The following is a 20,353-nucleotide window of genomic DNA, read 5'->3' on the forward strand; positions in this document are numbered from 1 at the left end:
TAGGTTTATCTCTTAACATTCCTGAAGAACCTAGACACTGTGCAACATTACAATTGTGGAATTTAATTTCAGCTAATCACATGAAATTAAAACTGAATATTAGTTATTATTGAGATGAATTATGAAGAATTCTGGATATTAAAGGGATGGTGTATATGATGCTGGAACTTGATAAGTACCAGGACAACCTCAAATGCTCTTGCTCCAACTTGCTATGTTCTTATGCCATATACTGCTGCTACTCTTTTTCTTTTCATATTTTCTTATTTTCATTGTGATAATTTGTTTTTATATTTCCTGGCTGTTTACTTTAGAGCCATAGAATTGTAAAGTATTCAGCACAAAAACAAACAAGCCCTTCAGCCCAACTTGCCCATGCCAACCAAGATTCTCTTCTAAGCTTGTACCATTTGCTTGCATGTTGCTCATGTTCCTCTAACTTTTCCTATCCATCTACCTGTCCAAGTGTCTTTTAAATGTTATCATTTGTATCACAATCACTTCCTCTGGCAGCCCTTTCCATTTCTGTACCACCCTCTGTGTGAAGTTGCCACTCAGATGCCATTTAAATTTCTCCTTTCTCACCTTAAACTTATTCCCTCTAGCTTTTGATTCCCTCTCCCTGGGAAATAAAACTGTGCATTCACCCTTTCTATGTCCCTCATAACTGTATATACTTCCAGATGTTTATACTTCTGTTTTCTATGCTCCAAGGAACTGAGTCCCAGTATGCCTAACCCCTCTCTAAAACTCGGGCCCTCGGGTTCTGGCAACGTTCGTGTACACCATTTGGTACAGGGTGGGGGGGGGGTCTCCATCATGGGTACTAGCCTCCCCAGCATCCAGGACATCTTCAAAGAGTGATGCCTCAAAAAACTGGCATCCATCACCCAGGACATGCCCTTTTCTCATTGCTGTCACCAGGAAAGAGGTATAGGAGCCTGAAGACACACACTCTGTGATTCAGGAACAGCTTCCTGCCCTCCCCCATTTGATTTCTGAATGGACATTGAACCCAGGAACACTACCTCACTTCTTTATTTCTATCTGTTGCATTACTTATTTAATTAAACTATTGTATATGTAATATATTATACACACACACACACACACACACCGTAATTTACAGTTTTTCTCTTTTCTACTATTATGTATACCTATTTCTTAGACTGGATTCTGCCTCTTTATCAATTTTTCAGTCAATCCTTGTGGGTTTTAAAATAATCCCAATCATCAATTTAGATCCTAAAATAATTGTATAAATCTCTTCATTAGATTTTCAACCTCTTCTGTAGATAACTCTCAGCAAAAGATTGCCTCCATTTTTTTCAATCTTTTATGAACACCCAAATAGACTCCAATCCCAACTCCTGATTTTATAAGCAAAGGTCATTTTTCATTCCTGTTACAATATCAGAGCCATCCCATCTCTTCTGATGTTGAGACTCACAGGCAGTAGAAAGTTCAGAAAATGAACCTGAGATGTACATCATCTGTCAAGGCCCATCGAACAGTCTACATGAATGGCAGAACAACCTTGCGGGGCTCTGTCCCTTCCTTCTTCTATTTCTGTATTCTCCTGTTCTTAATAAAGACTTCCAAAGTCCACAATATTTCATTTTGAATTAATATCTGACCTTATTTTGATTAGTTAGTCATTAACTCTTTCCGTTTTTCTTGTTTAACAACACAGAACAATATTGTATGATTCAAACCATTTATCATGCTAACTTCAGAGATCACATATGAAACATTTAATTCAATTTTCTCTTTACCTTACGTTATATATGATAGTTGATTTGTAGCCAAAGGACTCCAAATTCTTCTTAAACTGTAAAACAATTCAGAATAATTGATAAATTTTCGATATATTTTAAATCCAAAAACCAATACTTTCTTTCTAATTAAAATGGATTTCTTTGCCTCCTTCTTCAGTTTCTTTACATTAGGAACCACTTGGAAAACTTTTGCTTGGAAGCTGGATTCCGCCTATGGTTTATGCATAATAGCACATAGGGTTGCATGGTAGCACAGTGGTTAGCACAACGCTTTACAGTACCAGCAACCTGAGTTGAATTCCTGCCACTGTCTGTAAGGAGTTTGTACCTTCTCCCCGTGACCACATGGGTTTCCTCCGGGTGCTTTGGTTTCTTCCCACAATGGAAAGCAAGTAATGAAAAACTCTACAGCTGACAAAACCATAATGTAAAACCATGTTGGGGTGGTTTACTCCTGTAAACAAGAGCCTTCCAAGAGTCATCCAGGAAGGTCTGTGTGGCACGGTCCTCCAGTAATGTGAATCCTGGAATCCTGGTAACAATGCCGCAAAAAATTCAGCTTCTTAAGGTTAGGTCACATGACCGGCATTGCGTCACAGATCCTAAATTGAGATCTTCACAGTAAATTGTATTTTATGCCTGGGTCTCATTCTTTCAGTGAGGTACACTCATTAGGAAGGGCAGAGATGTTGTAACAAGCCCTTTACATGATTAAAGCATTTGTCTGCTATAACAAGTGCAAGTGGACTTATGAAACATAATTCAAGGAATCTTTCACATCATCTAGGTTCTCTGTGTGATTCCTAGTGTATTATGCCGGCACAACTAATATTTTCTTTCAGTTCCTACTGGAGAAATATAATTTTTCAGTGATCTTAAAAGAAGTGTCTTTCAGACCTCTGCTTCTCAGCTGGGAGAGAAGATCGTGGATGCGGACTAGGAAAAATCCCACTGTAACCTTCCCTTTTACAGGACGTGCATAGAACATCAAAGCATTGTGCCAACCTTTTAACCTACTCTAAGATCAATCTAACCCTTCCCTCCTGAATAGCCCTCTATTTTTCTAAAATCCATGTACCTATCTAAGAGTTTTTTAAATGGCCAGAATGTATCTGCCTCTACTACTAACCCTGACAGGGCCTTCCATGCACTCACAATTTCCTTTGTAAAGAACTTACGTCTGACATACCCCCAATATTTTCCTCCAATCATCTTAAAATAATGCCCCTTGCATCAGCCATTTCCAACCTGGGCAAAAGTCTTTGACTGTCCACTCAATCTATACCTCACATCCTTCTCTGCTCCAAAGAGAAAAGCCCTAGCCCAGACAACCTATCCTCATAAGATATGCTCTCTAATCGAGGCTGCAACCTGGTAGATCTCCTCTGCACCTTCTCTGGAGCTTCACCACCAGAAATGATCATAACATTCAAAATGTGGTCTAACCAGGGTTTTATAGAGCTGAAACATTACCTTATGACATTTGAACTCAATCTCCTGAATAATGAAGACCAACACAGCAAAGCCTTCTTAACAATTCTATCACCTTTTGCAGCAACTTTGAGGAATCAATGGACAAGGACCCCAAGATCCCCGGGTTTCTCCATGTTGCCAAAAATCATGCCATTAACCCTGTATTTTGCCTTCAAATTTGACCTTCTAAAGTGAATCACTTCACACTTCTCTGAGTTGAATTCCATCTGCCACTTCTCAGCCATTGTTCCGTTGCAATGAAACAAAAAGTTGTGCACTTTGGTAGAACGGAGAAAGGCATGGACTATTTTCTAAACAGTGAGAAAATGAGAAATTGGAGGTGCAAAGGTATGCTAAAGTTTGGGCACCCCTGGTCAAAATTTCTGTTACTGTGAATAGCTAAGCGAGTAAAAGATGACCTGATTTTCAAAAAGCATAAAGTTAAAGATGACTCATTTCTTTAATATTTTAAGCAAGATTACTTTTTTCTTTCCATCTTTTACAGTTTCAAAACAACAAAAAAGGAAAAGGGGCCCGAAGCAAAAGTTTGAGCACCCTGCATGGTCAGTACTTAGTAACACCTCCTTTAGTAAGTATCACAGCTTGTAAACACTTCCTGTAGCCAGCTAAGAGTCTTTCCATTCTTGTTTGGGGGATTTTCGCCCATTCTTCCTTGCAAAAGGCTTCTAGTTCTGTGAGATTCTTGGGCCGTCTTGCATGCACTGCTCTTTTGAGGTCTATCCACAGATTTTCAATGATGTTTAGGTCAGGGGACTGCGAGGGCCGTGGCAAAACCTTCAGCTTGCGCCTCTTGAGGTAGTCCATTGTGGATTCCGAGGTGTGTTTAGGATCATTATCCTGTTGTAGCAGCCATCCTCTATTCATCTTCAGCTTTTTTACAAATGGTGTGATGTTTGCTTTCAAAATTTGCTGGTATTTAATTGAATTCATTCTTCCCTCTACCAGTGAAATGTTCCCCGTGCCACTGGCTGCAACACAAGCCCAAAGCATGATCGATCCACCACCATGCTTAACAGTTGGAGAGGTGTTCTTTTCATGAAATTCTGCACCCTTTTTTCTCCAAACATACCTTTGCATACTGAGGGCCAAAAAGTTCTATTTTAACTTCATCAGTGCACAGGACTTGTTTCCAAAATGCATCAGGCTTGTTTAGATGCTCCTTTGCAAACTCTGATGCTAAATTTTGTGGTGAGGATGCAGGAAAGGTTTTCTTCTGATGACTCTTCCATGAAAGTCATATTTGTGCAGGTGTCGCTGCACAGTAGAACAGTGCATCACCACTCCAGAGTCTGCTAAATCTTCCTGAAGGTCTTTTACAGTCGAATGGGGGTTTTGATTTGCCTTTCTAGCAATTCTATGAGCAGTTCTCTCGGAAATTTTTCTTGGTCTTCCAGACCTCAACTTGACCTCTACAATTCCTGTTAACTGCCATTTCTTAATTACATTACAAACTGAGGAAACAGCTTCCTGAAAATGCTTTGCTATCTTCTTATAGCCTCCTCCTGCTTTGTGGACATCATTTATTTTAAATTTCAGAGTGCTAGCAGCTGCTTAGAGGATCCCATGGCTGCTGATTGTTGGGACAAGGTTTACGGAGTCAGGGTATTTCTAAAGCTTTGAAATTTGCATCACCTGGCCTTTCCTAACGATGACTGCGAACAAGCCATAGCTCTAACAAGCTAATTAAGGTCTGAGACCTTGGTAGAAGTTATCTGAGAGCTCAAATCTCTTGGGGTGCCCAAACTGTTGCATGGTGCTCCTTTCCTTTTTTTCACTCTAAAATTGTACAAAACAAAAATAATACACCAATCTTGCTTAAAATGTTGAAAAGAATGTTTCATCTTTAACTTTATGACTTTTGGAGATCAGTTCATCTTCTACTCACTTAACTATTCACAGTAACAGAAATTTTGACCAGGGGCGCCCAAACTTTTGCACGCCACTGTATTTAGGATTCCTAAGGGCAGAATTCCCTAAAGGTCAACTTGTAGGTTGAGTTGGTAATGAAAAAGGCAAATGCAATGCTAGCATTCAGTTCAAAAGGACTAGAATATAAAAACGTGGATATAATGTTGAGACTTTTCAAGGTGCGGGTCAGACCACATTTGGAGTTTTGCAAGTAGTTTTGGGCCCCGTACCTAAGCAAGGCCATGCTCAAGTTGAAGAGGGTCCAGAATGTGTTTATGAGAATGATCCCAGGGATGAAAGGGTTTATATAGAAGAAGAGCTTGATAGTTCTGGGCCTGTACTCAGTGGAGTTTAGAAGAATGAGGAGGTTTGGGGGCAATCTCATTGAAATATACCAAATATTGAAAGGCCTGATTAAAGTGGCAATGATGAAGATGTTTCTAACAGTGCAAGAGTCTCGGACCAGAGAGCACATCCTTAGGATAACAGGACACCCCTTTGAACAGAAATGAGGAGGAATATCATTAGCCAGAGTGGTGAATCGGTGGAATTCACTGCCTGAGATAGCTGTTGAGGCCATGTCATTGGGTAAATTAAAGCGCAGGTTAATACGTTCTTGATTAGTAAGGGTGTCAAAGTTTACAGGGAGAAATTAAATGAATAGGGAAAAAAACCCATCATGATTGAATGGCAGAGCATACTCAGTATGTTGAATGGCCTAATTCTGCTCCCATGTCTTTTGCTCTTAATGTTAAATCTCTCCCTCCAAGAGGACCACAACCTTGTCATGGTTTGGAGACTTGAGTGCCTCAATGACCTGAGGTGCTATACTGGCTGGAGTCAGGGCTTTATTCTTTGGCCCTTGGTCGGGTCACCCATGCCAAATAGGCCTAAGGGTAAAAGCCAGTCTAAGGGTGGTCCACCAGTCCTCCAAGTTTTGAGGTTTCAGCTCAGGACTAGCAGCCCTGTCTTGTGTTATGGAAATTGTTATGGAAACAGCAATGAAAACTGAGAGGAAGCTACTGACATGATGAAGGAAGCCCTGAACACTGCCAGAGATGGAGGACCTTCATTGCTGCCCTAAGTACCAGTGGCGTAACAGGCAGAAGTTAAATCTCCTAGTGCTGACAACATTGGAAAACTTGAGCTTATCCATATTTATCAGAAAAATTCTGAAGGGTTGTGATGTCTCCAAAGACTCTCTGAAAAGAAGTTCTTTGTTGTTGAACCTCCTGGGAATAAAGTTGCCAATCCACCTTGAATGCCGAGTCCATGTAATAACAGTATTTCAGTAATCTGGTGCTGCCAATAGTGCTATTAATGAGACACCCACTGAATGAATATCTCAATACTGCCACACTGAAGAAAATATTCCCTATTAATGTACATCAAACTCTACAGAACTTGGAAACTGTCAAAGCAGCCTAGTGAGTTTTGAAGTTGCCCATTCAAATGTAATGTCCTGGTTAAAATTTCGACTACTATGTTGTGAGGTAGTTTATTTTAGCAGTTTTCTGTAAAAGCAGAGTGCTATGCTGGAAAGTGTGTTTTGGCTTCAGCTTAGATAAGGATACATGTTTTCCAGCTTTGGTATGTGAATCAGCCAGTCAGGATTGTGGGGAAGAGTTTTGTGAAGGACAGTAGTATGGCTTGGGGGCTTTTGGCAGGAGCTGCGGAGCAGGACCGAAGGGACGATGCTGCAGAATGCCATTGGAAGGGAAGTCCCCATTGCGTGAAGGGCTTTGTGCAGATGAAAGGATCTAAGGAGGAAAGGTCAATACTCCTGAGAAATAGCCAGTTTGTTCAAATGAGACATCGAGGGAAGTTCAGAATTTGGTGTGTGTTCTCACACAGATCGTGGGTCCAGTATGTGAAAAAAAGACAACTGTGAGCTTCAGTGAACTTGTTTAACTGTAATGGGCCCTTTTATTTTCTTTTTCCTTTTAACTGTTTGACAAAGCTGAAATTTGTAAATATACTTCCTTTATAATTTTATGTAGTATGCCATCTATTATTTCTGGCTGACTGACTGTTCTGTATGGGCAGCATTTATACAGCATTTGCTCAAATCAGTGTTTCTTTAATTGGATGGGTTTCGTTGAACTACCAGATCATACAGACCCTGGACAGATATTGTTTATGAAAGGTGGCCTTATCACTGCTGAGTCACGTGGCTGTGAGCAGAGCCGGCTAACAAGCCAAGTTGGTATTTGGGCCCAGTGAAAGGGTTTCACATGACTCATGATATTACCGAGAAAGACATACATTAATGGAACATGCTCCTTGTTTTAATGAGATGTTTTCAAAATGATTGTAGCATGGAACATTGAGCTCTAGTTTACGCAAATATAAATGGACAGAAGTGAATATTATGATGTACTTGGTCTGATTGGCAAAATTGCACCTGTAAATGTTAAGAGTGATATATTGTAGATAAAATAGCATTTTGTGCATCTAACTCCTAAAAAATAAGTGCCTTATCAATCATTTATGGACACATTAGGCCATTAGGCCAACTTTCCATTGTGTTGCTCTTTAACTGGTCTTCAAATAGAATTATGAATGAATGTCATTTCATCATCTCGGACTCTGTGGATGTTTGATTTAGAGATACAGGATGGTAACAGGCTCTTCAGCCCTAGAAACCCATGCTCCCCTATTACGCCTCTGTGACCAATTAACCTACTAACCTGTACATCTTTGGTATGAGTGAGGAAACTAGTGTACCTGGAGGAAATCCACAGAGTCATGGTGAGAATGTACAAACTCCTTACGGACAGCGATGGGAACTGAACCTGGGTCGCTGGTACTGTAAAGCGTTGTGTTAACTGGTATGCTACCATACCACCTCAAACATACAAACTCCTTACAGATGGCAACGGGAATTGAACACTGATTGGAGGTTCTGTAAAGCATCACACTAACCGCTGTGCTGTCATGCCACCTCCAACTGTGCTGCACCCAGTTTTCGTTCAATGCTTCATTACAATAGCTTGAGTAAAGCTGGGGAAAATATCATTTGAGAACTAGAGGATTGAATCGATGACCTGCAAACCTTAATGAATTGTAGAGTCATTTCAGTATTTTACAGCTTTGATTATTTTCTCATTTAAAAAAAGTTATTTTTGTCTTTTATTGTCTTTAACTTATAAAATGCACTTCAAAGCGATAAATACGTACTACTTCAGTTATAAAGTCGTGAAGTTCTTTACGTTCCTTTGATGTTTCATCCTTCATCTCTTCCGTAAAAACTTTTTGGACGGTTACTTCTCCACCAAAAGTTTTGCCTAGATATTAAACAAAAATAATCTAATATTTTTATTTTGTTCAAATGTCAGAAGATTTTGTGAATTTAGTTATAAATGACAGTAACTTCTCCTCCCTCTCTCATCCTTTTCATTTTCTTATTATAATTAGTTTATGAATAATTAGAAAGCTTCTGAGACCCAGTGCAAAAAGCATCAGTGATTGTTTTCATTTCCAAAGGTCTTCACTAGTAACTTATTCTGCATGTTGGGTTATGTTATTAGCTAATTCAACTTGTAAACCACCAAGATTCAGTGACAATGAAGTTCCAGGAACATATAATCCTTGATTAACTTTAGAAACTGGTAACTGCTCTGCCCCTGATCATAAGAAACTGCAGAGAGTTGTGGACAGAGCTCATCAGACCATGGAAATCAGCCTCCCCTCCATGGACTCTCTCTACACTTCTCACTGTCTTGGTAACGTAAACAAAAATAATCAAAGACCATGTCAGCTGTGGACATTCCCTCTTCTCCACCACTCCCCCAATGGGTAGAAGATAAAAAGCCTGAAGGCACATACCACCATGCTCAAGAACAGCTTTCATCCTGCTGTGATAAGACTATAGAAAGGTCCCTAGTATAAGATGGCCTCTTGGTCTCATGGGCCTTGCACCTCATTGGCTGACTGCTCTGTACTTTTTCTGCATTCTGTCATTATCTTTCTTTGTACAAACTCAATGCACTATTGTAATGAAATTATCTACTGTATATGAAAAGCATACAAAACAAAGTTTCTCACTTTGTCTTGGTGCATGTGACAATAATTAACCAATTTACCAATTTGAAAATGATCAAAAGGAACATTAGGAGCGAATGAACAATTAGCTATTCATTCATGGGACACGGGCATCAGCAGCAAGGTCAACATTTATTAAACATATTTATTTGTCTGAAAGGTGGCAAGACACCATTGTGAAAACTACAGCCAGTGAGTAAAAGAATCATAGGACTCTACAGCACAAAAGCAGGTCCACACCAGACTATTCTTCTGCCTAGATCCATTGACCAGCACCTGAACTAAACCCTCTATACCCCCCGACCCATGTACTCAAACAAATTTCTCTTAAATATTGAAATAGCAACTGTGTCCACCACTTCCACTGGCAGCTGGTTCCACACTCATACCACCCTCTGAGTGGAGAAATTCCCCCTCAGATTTCTCCTAAGTATTTCACTTTTCATACTTAACTTATGACCTCTGGTTCTACTCTCACATGACCTCTGTGGGAAAAAAGCCTGCTTGCATTTAGATAGATAGATAGATAGATACTTTATTCATCCCCATGGGGAAATTCAACATTTTTTCCAATGTCCCATACACTTGTTGTAGCAAAACTAATTACATACAATACTTAACGCAGTAAAAATATGATATGCATCTAAATCACTCTCTCAAAAAGCATTAATAATAGCTTTTAAAAAGTTCTTAAGTAGTTTACTTAAATACATTAAATACAATCAACCCCGGCACTTTAACATATCTTACTCCTGGCGGTTGAATTGTAAAGACTAATGGCATTGGGGAGTATTGACCTCTTCATCCTGTCTGAGGAGCATTGCATCGATAGCAACCTGTCGCTGAAACTGCTTCTCTGTCTCTGGATGGTGCTATGTAGAGGATGTTCAGGGTTTTCCATAATTGACCGTAGCCTACTCAGCGCCCTTCGCTCAGCTACCGATGTTATACTCTCCAGTACTTTGCCCACGACAGAGCCCGCCTTCCTTACCAGCTTATTAAGATGTGAGGCGTCCCTCTTCTTAATGCTGCCTCCCCAACACGCCACCACAAAGAAAAGGGCGCTCTCCACAACTGACCTATAGAACATCTTCAGCATCTCACTGCAGACATTGAATGACGCCAACCTTCTAAGGAAGTACAGTCGACTCTGTGCCTTCCTGCACAAGGCATCTGTGTTGGCAGTCCAGTCTAGCTTCTCATCTAACTGTACTCCCAGATACTTGTAGGTCTTAACCTGCTCCACACATTCTCCATTAATGATCACTGGCTCCATATGAGGCCTAGATCTCCTAAAGTCCACCACCATCTCCTTGGTCTTGGTGATATTGAGATGCAGGTAGTTTGAGTTGCACCATATCACAAAGTCCTGTATCAGTTTCCTATACTCCTCCTCCTGTCCATTCCTGACACACCCCACTATGGCCGTGTCATCAGCGAACTTCTGCACATGGCAGGACTCCGAGTTATATTGGAAGTCTGATGTGTACAGGGTGAACAGGACCGGAGAGAGCACGGTCCCCTGCGGCGCTCCTGTGCTGCTGACCACCGTGTCAGACCTACAGTCTCCCAACCGCACATACTGAGGTCTATCTGTCAAGTAGTCCACTATCCAATCCACCATGTGAGAGTCTACTCCCATCTCCGTTAGTTTGTGCCTTAAGATCTTGGGCTGGATGGTGTTAAAGGCACCATCCTAGCTATAAACATCATTATTTTGTAAATCTCTCAAATTTCCCCTCATTCTCCTGTGCTCCAAGAAATAAAGTCCTAACTTATTCAAGGTCTAAGGTCTATATAGGTCTAACCTATATCTAAGGTCTTCAAGTCTCGGCAGCATCCTTGTAATTTTTCCTTGTATCAAACTTATTGATATCTTTCCTGTCAGGAGGTGACAAGAACGACACAAAATGCTCCAAATTAGACCTCACCAATGCTTTTTACATCTTCATACATCCTAACTCTGGTACTCAGTACTCTGATTTATGAAGAACAATGTTCTAAAAGCTCTCTTTACAACCCTATCAACTTGTGTCACCACTTTCAAGGAATTATGGATCTGTATTTCCATATCCCTCTGTTCTACTGCACTCCTCAGTGTTCTATCATCCACTGTCTAAGTCCTAGCTTAGTTTGTCCTTCCGAAGTGCAACTCCTCACAGTTGACTGCATCAAATTCTATCCACCATTTATTAGCCCTTTTTCACGGTTGGTCCAGATCCCACTGCATGCTTTGAAAACCTTCCTCGCTGTTCACTGCACCCACATTCTTGGCGTCCTAATGAAGATTGTTTCACTTGTTGGATGTCTCAGGATGTTAACCTAGCAATTAAGAGATTTTTAGATTGAGAGTTTTAGTTAGTGGCCCTAATGGCCTAGTGTTTATTATTTTCCTTTTGTTCTGTGACAGTACTTACTAAAATTCAGTGGACTGTTCATTCCGCTTAAAGTGTCACTCCCTCTGCACTTGGTCATCGCTGAATGCCACGTCAGAAGGGTTTCTTTACCATAAACTCTCCAATCAGATCTGATTCATTATACAACTGTCTTTTCCCTAGTGGGCTCAACCACAAGCTTCTTCCAGGTGCTGCTGCACCCCTGCTCTTGGTATCTAGCATCATCCTGATTTTTCTAATCTCCCTGCATGTTGAATTCTCCTCTGACCATTGTGACATTGCCTTTTTCAAGTGTTTTTTTCTATTTTCCTTTGTTCTTTGTACGTCGCATTCTAGCTAATGTTCGAAGGCCTGTATATATCTTCCATCAGTTTCCTTTTACCCCCTTAGCACTTGTGGTGAACTACATATACCTGTCTGGACACGCCCACCCTGCTGACTGCTCCTGTGGCTCCTCCCATGGCGATTGGAGACACAGCCCCGGCCTCAGTCTCCAGGATGCAGTGTGGTGGTCACTTGCTGCTTGTTCTTTCTTCCAGCCAATAAAAGCCTACCTTAACCCATGTCTCAGAGAGTTATTGATGGTGCATCAGCACTCTACCCACAAGTATTCCACATCTTCTCACCCCAGATCACTTGACTTCATTTCATTTCTTTAAACCAATGAATCCACCCCATCTCCTCTGCTGGCATTTCTGACCCAGCTGTGATCTTGTTTCAGCCATGACTCTGTGATCTCCACATCCTACCTGACAATCCCTAAATGTGCCACAAGATGATCCACCTTATTTCTTATACTGTATGCATTTAAATATAACACTTTAAGTCCTATACTCACCAAACATTTAGTACTTTTGTCTCCTTGTTGGCTGAAGTTAAATTCTTATCCCTTTCTAAACCTACTGACTCATTCTTTATTCTGGAAAGGAGTTCCCTGCAACCATTCAGTTCTTAAACGAAACCCAAGTTACTACACTTTGACCATTTTGATCATTTTGCACTAATATGGACTCTGTTTTTGTTTTCTTTCTTGTAAAAGTTGTATTTTATGTTTCTCTTGTGATTGCTGCTGAAATGATGCCAAGTGCCTGGAATACTACTCAAATTCTCCAACCTGATCCCATGAATGTCGATTTCCTTTTGGTAACCAAATTTCCCACTCCCACTTTCTCTATTCCCCACTCCGACCTTTTACTTCTTCTCACCAACCTGTCACTTCCCCCCATCCTCAGGTCCCCTCCTCCTTCCCTTTCTCCTGTGGTCTACTCTCCCTTCAAATCAGATTCTTTCTTCTCCAGCCCTTGACCTTTCCCACCTGCCTGGCTTCACCTCTCACCTTCCAGCCACCCCCACATTTTTATTCAGGTATCTTCACCATTCCTTCTCAGTCCTGAAGAAGGGTCTGGTCTGAAATATCGACTTTCTATTAATTTCCTTAGATGCTGCCTGACCTACTGAGTTCCTGTAGCATTTTGTGTGTGTTCTGGATTTCTAGCATCAGCAGAATCTTTTGTGTTTATGGTGCTGCTTGTTTGTCATTTCACCTGTTCATAAATCTACTTGTGCACATGACAATGAACTCAACTTTGACTTTAAATAGATACTTTGTTCGTGTTTTAAAATTTTGGTGGTATTTTTAAAATATAAATGTGACTTTTAAATATAATCAGTTTCAGAAAACATGTCATATTACAATATTTCCTAATAATACCAGTAGTTTGCAGAATTCTGAATAGAAAATTTTATATACTTACCTGCCACACAGGTATCATTTTCTCTGTAATAGTCAAAGGCACATTCACATATATAGCTACCAAATGTGTTTTTGCAAATTGCATTTGCTCCACATTCGATCATTGAACAGTTTAGTTCTGAAATAGAAATTACCTAGATTAAATACAGCCTTAATAAACTAATTACATCTTATCTTTTATAAGTTACAATCAAAATCCTGCCCCAATACACATTCAACACAATTCCAAATATTAGGTCTAAATGTCCAGATTGGCATGATATAAAGTTCCAAACTTAAATGTTAACCATTTCTTTGCCTCCACAAATAATGCTTGACCTGTTGAGTTCCTCAGTCAGTCTGTTTTTTGTCTGTAATTCATTGTTTCTATCTAGGCCATGTCTTTTAACAAGACTGTACAGTCAATTAAATCAGCACAGCCGAAAAGTAAACTTTTATCACAAGATGGTTATCCTGCTAAAATAGACAGTAGGTATTTTGGCTGTTTTGGACAGTAGCTATAAAAGAAATTATCATTGTAGCTTGATGAATAAAATTCAAAGGAACATCAGGAACTGTTTTTTACTCTGGATTCCTCACAATGTTTTTCCATTGATTTGTTGCACCTTCCGTTCAAAAATGTGAGGGGTGATTCTGCCAACATAATTAGGAAGCTCTCATGATTTCTAAAGCATGTCAGTTCCCTTTAAATGTTTCAATTCTCATTGTATCATGGTACAACTCAAATGGTTTGACAGAATGCTTTTCCGCAGTTCCTCCAAAAATTAAGCAATTATTCGAAATGGAGCAAAAATTACACCTTGAGCAGAACTCTAGCATGATCTAGAATTTCATCATTGACATATTCCTAGCATTAAAACAATACTGAGTCTGACTATAAGACCATAAGACCATAAGACAAAGGAGCAGAAGTCGGCCATTCGGCCCATGGAGTCTGCTCTGCCATTTTATCATGAGCTGATCCATTCTACCATTTAGTCCCATTCCCCCACCTTCTCATCATAACCTTTGATGCCCTGGCTACTCAGATACCTATCAATCTCTGCCTTAAATACACCCAATGACTTGACCTCCACTGCCGCCCGTGGCAACAAATTCCATAGATTCACCACTGTCTGGCTAAAAAAATTTCTTCGCATATCTGTTCTGAATGGGCACCCTTCAATCCTTATGTCAAGCCCTCTCGTACTAGACTCCCCCACCATGGGAAACAACTTTGCCACGTCCACTCTGTCCATGCCTTTCAACATTCAAAATATTTCTATGAGGTCCCCCCTCATTCTTCTAAACTCCAAGGAGTACAGTCCAAGAGCGGTCAAACGTTCCTCATATGTTAACTCTCTCATTTTGGGAATCATTCTAGTGAATCTTCTCTGAACCCTCTCCCAACGTCAGCACATCCTTTCTTAAACAAGGAGCCCAAAACAGCACACAGTATTCCAAGTGAGGTCTTACCAGTGCCTTATAGAGCCTCAACATCACATCCCTGCTCCTATACTCTATTCCTCTAGAAATGAATGCCAACATTGCATTCGCTTTCTTCACCACTGACTCAACCTGGAGGTTAACCTTAAGGGTATCCTGCACGAGGACTCCCAAGTCCCGTTGCATCTCAGAACTTTGAATTCTCTCTCCATTTAAATAATAGTCTGTCCAGTTATTTCTTCTATGAAAGTGCATGACCATACACTTTCCAACATTGTATTTCATTTGCCACATCTTTTCCCACTCTCCCAATCTATCCAAGTCTCTCTGCAGACTCTCTATTTCCTCAGCACTACCAGCCCCTCCACCTATCTTTGTATCATCAGCAAACTTAGTCACAAAGTCATCTATTTCGTGATCCAAATCGTTGGTGAACGACATAAAAAGAAGCGGCCTCAACATGGACCCCTGTGGAATTCCACTGGTAACCAGCAGCCAACCAGAATGGGATCCCTTTATTCCCACTCTGTCTCCTGCCAATCAGCCAACGCTCTATCTATGTATGTAACTTTCCTGTAATTCCATGGGTTCTTATCTTGCTTAGCAGCCTCATGTGTGGCACCTTGTCAAAGGCCTTCGGAAAATCTAAATACACAACATCCACTACATCTCCCTTGTCTAGCCTACTTGTAATTTTCTCAAAAAATTGCAATGGGTTTGTCAGGCAGGATTTTCCTTTAAGGAAACCACGCTGAGTTCTGCCTATCTTGTCATATGCCTGCAAGTACTCGTAACCTCATCCTTGACAATCGACTCCAACAACTTCCCAACCACTGATGTCAAGCTAACAGGTCTATAATTTCCTTTTTGCTTCCTTGCCCCCTTCTTAAATAGCGGAGTGACATTTGCAATATGTTTGCCCTTTCACCATGACTGATCCATTTCCCTCTCAGCCCCAATATCCTGCCTTCTTCCCGTAACCTTTCATGCCCCGACTAATCAAGAACCTATCAGCTTCTGCCTTAAGTGTACCCAATGACTTGGCCTTCATGGCTGCCTGTGACAATGAATTTCACAGATTCACCACCCTCTGGCTAAAGAAGTTCCTTCTCTTCTCTGTTCTAAATGGACGTCCCTCTATTCTGAGGCTGGGCACTCTTGTCTTCCCAACATAGGAAACGTCTTTTCCACATCCACTTTGTTAGACTTTTCAATATTTGATAGGTTTCAATGAGATCCTCCCTCATTGTTTTACATTCCAACAAGTAAAGGCCTGGAGCCATCAAACACTCCTTTCATTCCTGGGATCATTCTGGTGAACCCCGTCTGGACCCTCTCTAATGTTAGCACATCCTTCTGGCATTTCACCTGTCATTAATGATAACGTATGCACTGAGTGTATGTTTGTGGTTCTGCTTCTGTAGCCCACCCACTTCAAGGTTCCATGTATTGTGCTCTTCTGCACACCACTGTTGTAACGGTTGTTATTGTTGCCTTCCTGTCAGTTTGAACCAGTCTACTCATTCTCCTCTGACCTCCCTCATTAACAAGGCATTTTTGTCTACAGGACTGCCATTCACTGGATGTTTTTGTTTTGTTTCTCATGCTATTCTCTGTAAACTCTTTAAACCGTAAATGGGTGTGCATGGAAGTCCCAGGAGACCAGCAGTTTTTGAGATACAAATTGGCAACAATAATCATTCAATGGTCAAAGTCACTTAGATCACATTTCTTCCCCATTCTGATGTTCAGTTCGATCAACAATTGAACCTCTTGACCATATCTGCATGCTTTTGTGCATTGAGTTACAGGCACATGTTTAATTGATTAAATACTTGCATTACCGAGCAGTTGCACAGGTGTACCTATTAAAGCGGTCACTGAGTGTATATCTCAATCAGGGCTCATGCAATTTCTAGTTGGCCTCCCACAGTGTTCTTGGATAAATCTAATCAGCCCCCAGAACCTACTCTGCTGTAATTCAGACTATCCCCAAGATAACCCTATTACCCATCTCAAGGTCTGAAGTCCACATGTCTTTCTCCATGGTTAAAAAAAGAGGAGAAAGTTCATAAAGCACCTCACCCATCTTCTGGGGCTCCACACAAAGATGTATTTGAAAAGCCCTAATCTCTCCTTAGTTACTCTTTTCCATTTACAAACTTATAACATCACTTCCGGTTAATTGGATAAGAATAGAGAAATACTTCATAGATAGCAAGAAAATTGTGGGCCAAGAGGCCTAATTGTTGTTTATATAATAATATAATTCTATGTGGTCACACTTGTTTTGGATGGTTTGTCAGTAAAAGCACATAATAAAAACTAATATAAAATGATTAAATAAGCAAAGAAGACATTTATGTCAAACAAATTCCTTCTGTCATCACTGTGTGCCCTTATAAGCTTGTAATGTTAAAGTATGGAATTCAAGCAAATTAATTTTAATTCTGATATGCCAGTCCATAATGCAACAAACAGAATGTAAAGATACAGGTCATACCTGGGGTTGATGTGATCACAGCTATAAAAGAGAATAGAATATTTAATATGAAACTATCAAATGCACAGTATCATATAATAATACAGTTACTCCTATCATGATTGTCACTGAAAGCAGAACTGTTGTTCTGAACCTACATATACTTGTAAAATTGATCCAGAGTTAAGTTGCCATTTACTCCATTGATGCAGCAAGGTAGCAAGGTTTTATTTTGATTACGGTTCTTGTGAGGTAAGTTTAACCTCTCACATGTTCATCATAATTTTTTAATGTATCAGTTCTTTGAATAGTTGTCCCTTGGGTTCTTGTTCCTCTATTAAAAATCAACTTTATAATAAAAATACAACTGCTAGTTACAGTGGTAAAGGGTTAGCATTTTGGATCAACTTTTCCAAGGATCTCAGCATGCTCCATTCTGCAGGAATTTGTAGAATTCATTGCCACAGGTGGCTGAGGAGGCCAAGTCATTGGATATATTTAAGGCAGAGATTGATAGTCTCTTGATTCGTCATGGCTTGAAGGGATACGGGGAGAAGGCGGGAGACCGGGATTGAGAGGGAAAATAGATCAGCCATGATGAAATGGTGGAGACAGGTATATGGAGGAATTTAACGTGGGGGGTTATATGGGAGGCAGGGTTTGAGGGTCGGCACAACATTGTGGGCTGAAGGGCCTGTAATGTGCTGTACTATTCTATGTTCTATGTTCTATGAGCCAACTCAATGGGCCAAATGGCCTAATTCTGCTACTATAGCTTATGGTCTTAAGAGTCTATCCATTAATGGTGTGTGTCTATTCATGGTTCTTCACTATGAACTTCACTGGTGTTGTTCAAGATATGTTGATTCAAGCTATGGATGGCAAAAATCTCTGCAAAAAGGTAACATTGCCAAGTGGTTTCCTCGAGAAAAGTGAATCCAAAAATTAAAAGCAAATTCATCAACCCCTTCCTTAATTTCATACCCTGCCATCCATTTAAGGATTTGCTGATGCTGATGTTGATTGCCCATCAAAGACAATCCTGTGCTCAAAGAGCAAGCAAACAGATGCCGAAAAACAGAATGCCACCAAAAAAAAATGGAGAACCAATTATGGAATGAGTCTTCACTATTGCTTACCAAATTCTTTCTTAAATATAAAATTCACTTTTCCCAAGGCTCTGTCTACAAAGAGTAGGTAAAATGTTTTAAATGACACCCAGAAAGGAAACTGAAAAAAGCTTTCTTCTCTTTTCATCTTCGACTAAATTTTTGTGTCTTCAGAGAAGTTACGTTGAATCCATGTTATTCAAATGTGGAAGAGAGAACAATCGGAGCTGTGGAATGTTCCCGCCAAAAGAATATTTCTCTTCTGTTGTAAAGAATGAAAGTTTCATGTGACGGCAAATACACTTTCTGTAATTGTAGGGAACATTATTGACAAAGTTGAGCACTGCTTCGCTGAAGAAGCTAAAGCAAACCAATGAGAATTCTATTCTCACAGCCTGTCTTGAAATATAGAAATACCAAGACCAAGCAAATTAATTTCTAATTATCAATGGCCATTTCACTCAAATGTACAATAAGCAGAATGAAAATTTACTGCTCTTACCTGTCGTGGTCACTGTGGTATTGCCTGTAAAAGAAGTTGTTGACCAATTTAGTTGAAGCTATCCAAATACTTAGAATGCTCCTTTTAAATATATGCTTCAGCAGTCTATATATTAACTGAATTATGACTAACATTATATTAATAGTTTATCTGGAAAAAACAAAGTCTTAAATTAATTGGGCTATACAATATACAGGGATTCATCTGTGAATCTGGATGAATACACCACCGCTGTCACTGACTTCATCAAGACCTGTGTGGATGAGTGTGTGTTTTTGGGAACATACCAGACATACCCAAACAGCCACCATGGATGAACCATGAGGTTCATAGTCTGCTGAGGGTTAGATGTGTGATGATGCAGAACTATACAAGAAGTCCAGGTACGACCTACGGAGGGATATTTGAAGAGCGTAAAAATAATTCTGATTGAAGTTAGAGATGGAATCGGTGATTTCAATATGCAGGTAGATTGGGAAAATTAGGTTGATACTGGATTCCAGGAAGGGGAATTTCTAGAGTACCTATGAGATGGCTTTTTAGAGCAGCTCATGGTTGAGTCCGTTAGGGGATCAGCTAGAATGCCCATGACATGGCTTTTTAAAGTAGCTTGTGATTGAGCCTACTAGGGGATCAGTTATTCTGGATTGGGTGCTGTGCAATGAACCGGAATTGATTAGAGAGCTTAAGGTTAAAGAACCTTTAGGGGAGGTGATCATAATTATGATTGAATTCACCCTGAAATGTGAGAAAGAGAAGCTAAATGAAAATTGCAAATGTCACTCTACTCTTCAATAAGGGACAGGGACAGAAGAAAGGAAATTATAGGCCTGTTAGTCTGACCTCAGTGGTTGGGAAGATGTTGGAGTCGATTATTAAGGATGAGGTGTCAGGGCACTTGGTGGCACATGATAAAATAGGCTGTAGTCAGCATAGTTTCCTCAAAGGAAAATCTTGCCAGCTAAATATGTTGGAATTCTTTGAAGAAATAACATGCAGGCTGGACAAAGCAGAATCAGTTGATGTAGTTTACTTGGATTTCAAAAGGCCTTTGACAAAGTGCCACACATGAGGCTGCTGAACAAGCTATGACCCCATGGTATACAGTGTCAGGAAGTGTATGGTCATGCACTTTGGTAGAAGAAATGAAAGAGTTTAAGAAGGCGTACGGTGTATTGGCCTTCATCAATCATGGGGTTGAGTTCAAGAGCCTAGAAGTAATGTTACAGCTATGTAGGACCCTGGTCAAGCCCCACTTGGAATACTGTGCTCAGTTCTGGTTGCCTCACTACAGGAAGGATGTGGAAACCATAGAAAGGGTGCAGAGGAGATTTACAAGGATGTTGCCTGGATTGGGGGGCACGCCTTATGAGAATAGGTTGAGTGAACTTGGTCTTTTCTCCGCATCTAATATACTTAGTACACATGAAACCATTTCCACAAATAAATTATATTCAAACTT

At 40.2% G+C, this 20,353-nt stretch overlaps 1 protein-coding gene across 10 annotated transcripts in view; it reads right to left on the reverse strand.

Moving 5' to 3' along the window:
* Positions 1-20,353, reverse strand: part of LOC140728577 (uncharacterized) — a 120,428-nt gene that overhangs the window by 26,525 nt on the left and 73,550 nt on the right. For all 10 annotated transcript variants that reach the window (XM_073047527.1, XM_073047529.1, XM_073047523.1 and 7 more), the window contains 5 exons: positions 18,892-18,915; positions 17,302-17,322; positions 13,375-13,491; positions 8,361-8,467; positions 1,776-1,831 (listed from right to left, as the gene is read on the reverse strand). In XM_073047527.1, coding sequence (XP_072903628.1) covers positions 1,776-1,831; positions 8,361-8,467; positions 13,375-13,491; positions 17,302-17,322; positions 18,892-18,915 — 325 coding nt within the window. The remainder of the gene's footprint in view (positions 1-1,775; positions 1,832-8,360; positions 8,468-13,374; positions 13,492-17,301; positions 17,323-18,891; positions 18,916-20,353) is intronic.

Source organism: Hemitrygon akajei, chromosome 5, assembly GCF_048418815.1.
Source record: "Hemitrygon akajei chromosome 5, sHemAka1.3, whole genome shotgun sequence".
Taxonomy (NCBI): Eukaryota; Metazoa; Chordata; class Chondrichthyes; order Myliobatiformes; family Dasyatidae; genus Hemitrygon; species Hemitrygon akajei.